General features: G+C 54.4%; 1 protein-coding gene across 1 annotated transcript; it reads left to right on the top strand.

Moving 5' to 3' along the window:
- Window positions 1-934: 934 nt before the first annotated feature.
- Window positions 935-5,250, top strand: NPPB (natriuretic peptide B; the record flags this gene model as incomplete). The annotated part of the gene is made up of 3 exons (XM_082676294.1): window positions 935-1,060; window positions 1,320-1,575; window positions 5,219-5,250. 3 exons carry the CDS (start codon window positions 935-937, stop codon window positions 5,248-5,250), a joined length of 414 nt encoding a protein of 137 aa, XP_082532420.1.
- Window positions 5,251-5,545: the final 295 nt, after the last annotated feature.

Raw genomic sequence — 5,545 nt, forward strand, 5'->3', positions numbered from 1 at the left:
CGTTATGTTGGCTTGGTGGGAGAGAGGAGGTGTTGGCACCTGCGGGAGCTGTGATAGAAGCATTCCTGAATGACTTCATCTCTGGGCCTTGCCTCTCAAAATTCCTGTCAAATCAGCTCTACACTTTAAGGGATGGAAGAAGGGTCAGCATTCCAGAAGTTCCTTGTCATACCCAGACTTTTAATCAGGTGACACTGGAGAATTAGCATCCTAGTGCAGGAGGTTGTGAGAGGGCGGAGAGGGGTCTCAGACGTCTCTTGCCCCTGCCCCACGCTTGTCTTTCTGGCAAGACCCACGTTGAGGAGAGCGAGTCCTCTTGCGTTGTTGGCTCAGAGCGATCAGAACCACGGACAGCGGTCAGAGCGCCCGGAAGACCCGCCGCCGAGCAAGGTGCGGAGAGTTACAGGCGGGGAGGGAAGACGCGCTGCGGCGCGGGGGTGGCGGCTGGGTCTGTGATTTCTCTGAGTCACCCCGTGCGCCCGGCAGTTGCGTCGGGCCTCTGATCGCTGGGGTTCCCTCTGCCCTCTCCAGGAATGCGGGGGGGGAGGAACGAGAAAAGAGACACTCTAAGGCCCCGGGGTTTTTGCAGGAAAGGGGGAAGCGAGAGACAAAGGACCTATAGCGGTGTCTACCCAACCCCGCCAACTCCCCCCGGCCGCGCGCTCCCGTTGTCGGCCAGGCCCATTTCTATACAAGGCCTGCTCTCCCCGGCCTCCACCCCTCCTCGCGGAGAGGTGCATTCCCCCGCCCTGAGCTCAGCGGGCCGGGCCGGAACGCGCCGATAAATCAGAGATAACCCAGAGGGGCAGGGCCGGCCCGGCTCTCAGGACGGGGGATAAAAGGCCGCCGTTGCCCGAGGACCCAGCGGGTGAGACGTGAACCGGGACCCAGCGCAGCGGCAGCGGCGGCAACCTCTCTCCGCCCCTCCAACGACATGGACCCCCAGACGACGCTGCCCCGGGCGCTCATGCTCCTTCTGTTTTTGCACCTGTCGCTGCCACGCTGTCGTTCCTACCCGCTAGGTGGCCCCGGCCCGGCCTCGGAACTGCGCGGGATACAGGTGAGCGCTGCCGAACTGCGTAAACCCGGCTCGCCGGGAGGGCACCGACAGCAGCAATTAACGGGTCCCCACCTACCCCCACCCACCGTCCCAAGAGGTCCCCACCCTCCCCTGGGAATTAGTGATAAGAGAGTGAGAAAGCGGCGAGGCTGGGTGCGGGGACCCCCGTCCCCAAGGCGGTCGGTTTGCCTTGGCGCCATCGAGAGCGGCTGGGCCCAGGTGCGGGTTCCTGAGGCTCCGCCTCCCCCACCCATCGCAGGAACTGCTGGGCCGTCTACGAGGCAGGGTCTTGGAGCTGCAGGCCGAGCAGATGGACCTAGACCCCCTTCAGCAGGGCCACGGCCTCGCAGAAGCCTGGGAGACCCGGGCGGCCGCCCCCGCGGGACTCCTCGGGCCCGGTAACAGCGTCCTCCAGGCCCTGCGGGGAATACGAAGCCCCAGGATGATGCGCGACTCCGGCTGCTTTGGGCGGAGGCTGGACCGGATCGGCTCCCTCAGCGGCCTGGGCTGCAATGGTGAGCACCCACCCCCATTCCCACCGCGTGCCGCCTTTCTGGGTTTGAAGTCTCGGGACCAAACTTTGAGCAAAGGACACCTGGATATCACTCTTTCTTGCCGTCAGTCCTCAGGGTCAAGGAGCGCCTTTCTGGAAATATTAAATTTTGACAACATTCATTACCATGCCTGTGAGTTCCCACCCACCTTCTAACCCCCTCCTGCCTCTCTTACCAAAAGGGGCAGAATCACCTTAGGATGTAACTCGGTCATCCCATGAATTACATCCGTGTAATTCGGTCAATTGCCTTGGCAGCCCCTTCTTGGCGCAGAAAGAGTATTAAACATTTTCCTCCTGGTTTCCCCTGAACTGTCTAGAGCTGCAAGGGCAGAGGGCAAGATCACCAGGGGGACAGCAATCCCCAGTTTACAACGAGGAAAACAAGGTCCAGGGAGGTAGAGTATTCCAAAGCCTCAGACATCCAGATGGACTGAAGGTGGCACATGGTGAGGGGGAGCTCAGGTCCTGCCTGCCTCCCGCCCAAATGTAATCATCACTCTCTCTCTTCCCCACACAGTGCTGAGGAGGTATTAAGAGAAGGTCCTGGCGGCATCCGATTCTCCCTCAACCCCCTGCTCCCCTTTGAAGCAACTCCTATTTATTTTTACTTATTTATTTATTTATTTGGTTTTTTTATATGAGATGGTTCTTATCTTTGAGCACAAATTTTCCATGATGAAATAAAGTCAATATTATAGCTTTTTCCTTTGAAATTGATTTGTCTCAGTGTTCTAAAAAATAATCCGTCATTGAAGAACAGTCAAACCCTGTGTTTTCTTGAAGATCCCAAAGATGTCCTAATGGTGGGGCGGGGACACAGCTTCAAGGGCTGGTCAAACAGTTGGGGGGGGGTGGGGGGTGGTGGCTGCTTTGCTTTAAGGGCTTTTCATGCTCTGAAAAGTCTCTAAATATCTCAAGCACTTGAGGCACTTCCCAGAAACTACTTTTCAGAGGCCGGCAGTTTCTCCCTGGGAGTTGAATGGGCCCTGATGTATTCCTGTGACATGAGGGTGTGTGTCAAGGTATCTGCCCCTTGACAGTAGCCTTCCCTTTGCCTGGAATTCTGCCATTAGAGGCCCTCTCCCTGTATTTGTCATTTCCAGAAGCTCTCAGAGATTGGGGGCGCTTTGTGTGTGTGTGTGTGGTGTGTGTGTGCGTGTGTGTGTGTGTGAGAGAGAGAGGGAAAGAGAGTGAGAGAAGGAGATATGCCAGCTTATTTACATTCCTGATGGGGGTGAGCCCTCCATCTGCCCCAAACCTCAGGTGCAAGTCTTCAATTCCTGATGTCATCCTGGAAAGGTGGCTCCTAAACCCTGAGTTTAATAGCATTTTCATTTCCTGAGCCCATAAGTTTAGAAGTGCCTGAAAGAGGCCCAGCATTTCAGGGTGCCTTCCTTCGGGGCCCCACGTCTTCACTTCCTCTCTGCCTTAGAGGGAGAAGACCTTTATTCCAAGGCAGAAAAGGAGACAAGCACTAGAATCCTACTGTGTTGCCTTAATCAGCAGGGAGTCCTGGTAGAGGTCACTGCCCTCTCCTCTCAGGGTCCTCCTTCCCCTGCATCTTGGGTTCTAGGCATCCCAGGTCACGCTGCAGAGCTCTCTCCTGCTTTCAGGCTCCCAGGCTTCAGCTCATGCCGTTTCCTTTGCCTAGAATGCCTTTTACGATCCCAGCTCTGCAGGAGGACAGGACTATTATTATCCCCTCTTTATGGATGAGAAAACTGAGACCCAGAAAAGGGAAGCATCTTACCTGAAAGCATTCAGCTGCTAAGTGCCAACACTGAGGTTTGAGCAGAGATCCACGGGACTCTCGTATGGCTTTTCTGTTCTCCTCTGATGTTTCTTTGAGTGAGAGGGAAAGAGAAGTGGTGGGTCTTCGTGTTATTTCTCATTTTAACCCAGTGTGCATTGGACATATCTAATGAGATTCAGATTTTGAAGGTAAGGTTTTAGGACCAACTTATTTTCCAATAAAACTGTGAGCCATCTTTGCCTAATGTTTTTTTTGTGTTGTTTTGTTTTGTTTTGTTTTGTTTGTGCTACGCGGGCCTCTCACTGCTGTGAGTTCTCCCTCTGCGGAGCACAGGCTCTGGATGCGCAGGCCCAGCGGCCATGGCTCACGGGCCCAGCCGCTCCACGACATGTGGGATCTTCCTGGACTGGGGCACGAACCCGTGTCCCCTGCATTGGCAGGCGGACTCTCAACCACTGCGCCACCAGGGAAGCCCTGCCTAATGTTTTTGACCCAGGACAGTAATGAGTAATTAGCACAGTTAACATTTATAAAGACCTCACTATGTACCAGGCCCAGTTCCATGAATTCATATTAGTCCTTGCAACAACTATGCAGGAAGGACTCTTATTATCCTTCATTTTACAGATGGGGAAATCGAGGCACAGAGAGGTAATGTGACTTTCTCAGGTCCCGCAGTTAGTAAGTGGCAGAGCCAGGATTCAAGCCCACGCATACTGGTCCAGCAGCCAGGCCCCTAACCACTGCACAACCCAACCTTTCCCAAGCCAGTGAATTAGGCTTGCTGGTGGGTTGGAAGTTCCCCCTCTTAATGGCATCACTCAGTTCCCCATCTGGGGCTGCTGCATATTGGCAACTTTCTCCCCCTGCTCAGGTGATGAAGACAGACCTCCTCCCAGAATGCCCACTCTACAAACCCAGCCAGCACTTCAGAATTCTTCCAGCTAAGTCCAGCTCTTCCATAAGTAGGGCCCAGGCAGTGGAGTCTGTATGTATGATACAGATATATCCTGTTACTTGAACCTTTTCCCCAAGCAAAAGTCCAGGAGAGAGGACCCCAAAACAAACTGTGAAGGAAGCAAATATGTCTTCTGGAGGATGGGGAGTGGGTGGCCTGATGTACCCAATGAAGTGACATCTCATTGAGCTCCCCCTGTGTTTGGTGTTTGGGGCAGTGCTGTGGCACATGCATCATCTATGGGTGCCCTTTAGAACCAGCCCTCCCTCACCTGTGACCCTGGCCCCTTCAGACACATCCCCATGTAGCTATAGCCATGGCCTTGTCCTCCCTGACTTTCCTATTATCAAGCTCGTCCTCCAAAGAAGCTGCCAGATTACGTGTCTCCATGGATCCTTGTCACTGGAATCTACCCAGAAAGACATGTTGGTGGACACAGGCCCAAGGATGCCTAGCCCACAGCTTCACAGCTGGAAGGAGCTTCGGTAGAGGGTAGACTGGCTTTGCTGGGTCTCCAGTTTTGAGGTTACTGAAGTCAGGACAGTGTTGGGCCTGAACGCTACATCTCATGTCACTGATGCTGCATTCCCCTCTCCATCCCTCTCGTGGCAGCTTTGACTTTTTTTTTGGCCACGCCGTGCGCCTTGTGGGACCTGGGACCTTAGTTCCCCAACCAAGGATCGAGCCCAGGCCCTCAGCAGTGAGAGCACAGAGTCCTAACCACTGGACGGCCAAGGAATTCCCAGCTTTGACTCTTCTGAGAATGATTTGTGGCAAGAAAGAAAAGTGCATTCTTTCCTCATGCAGAACCAGGTGTAAACAAAGTCATGAACTTGGCCATTTGTCTTTGTTCGTGTTGCAGTTCTCAACCTTCTATCCCTGTCTCTGTAGGATTTTTCATGCGATCAGTGCTTTTCTACTAAGTGGCCCGTTCCTCCCGTGGGGTCAGGAGCCAGGCTCCATACAGCTGTCTGGGCATCCTGGAACATCTCAGCCATGGGACCTTGGCTCCCACCCTTGTGCCCGCAGTGTCTTGTCTCTGGCACTGCCAAGTACAGCCCCTGCCCTTGCTGCTTCAGTGCACACGAGCCCTAATTTTATCCAGCAGCACTGTACTTTCCTGCCCGAGGACTTTCTCTGGCAGCCAGAGTCCACTTCCTGCGGGCAGGCAGGAAGTGCTGGGGAATTGACACGGACCAGGAACAACACTCAGTCAAC

The sequence above is a fragment of the Grampus griseus genome (assembly GCF_964374135.1).
Source record: "Grampus griseus genome assembly, chromosome: 1".
Taxonomy (NCBI): Eukaryota; Metazoa; Chordata; class Mammalia; order Artiodactyla; family Delphinidae; genus Grampus; species Grampus griseus.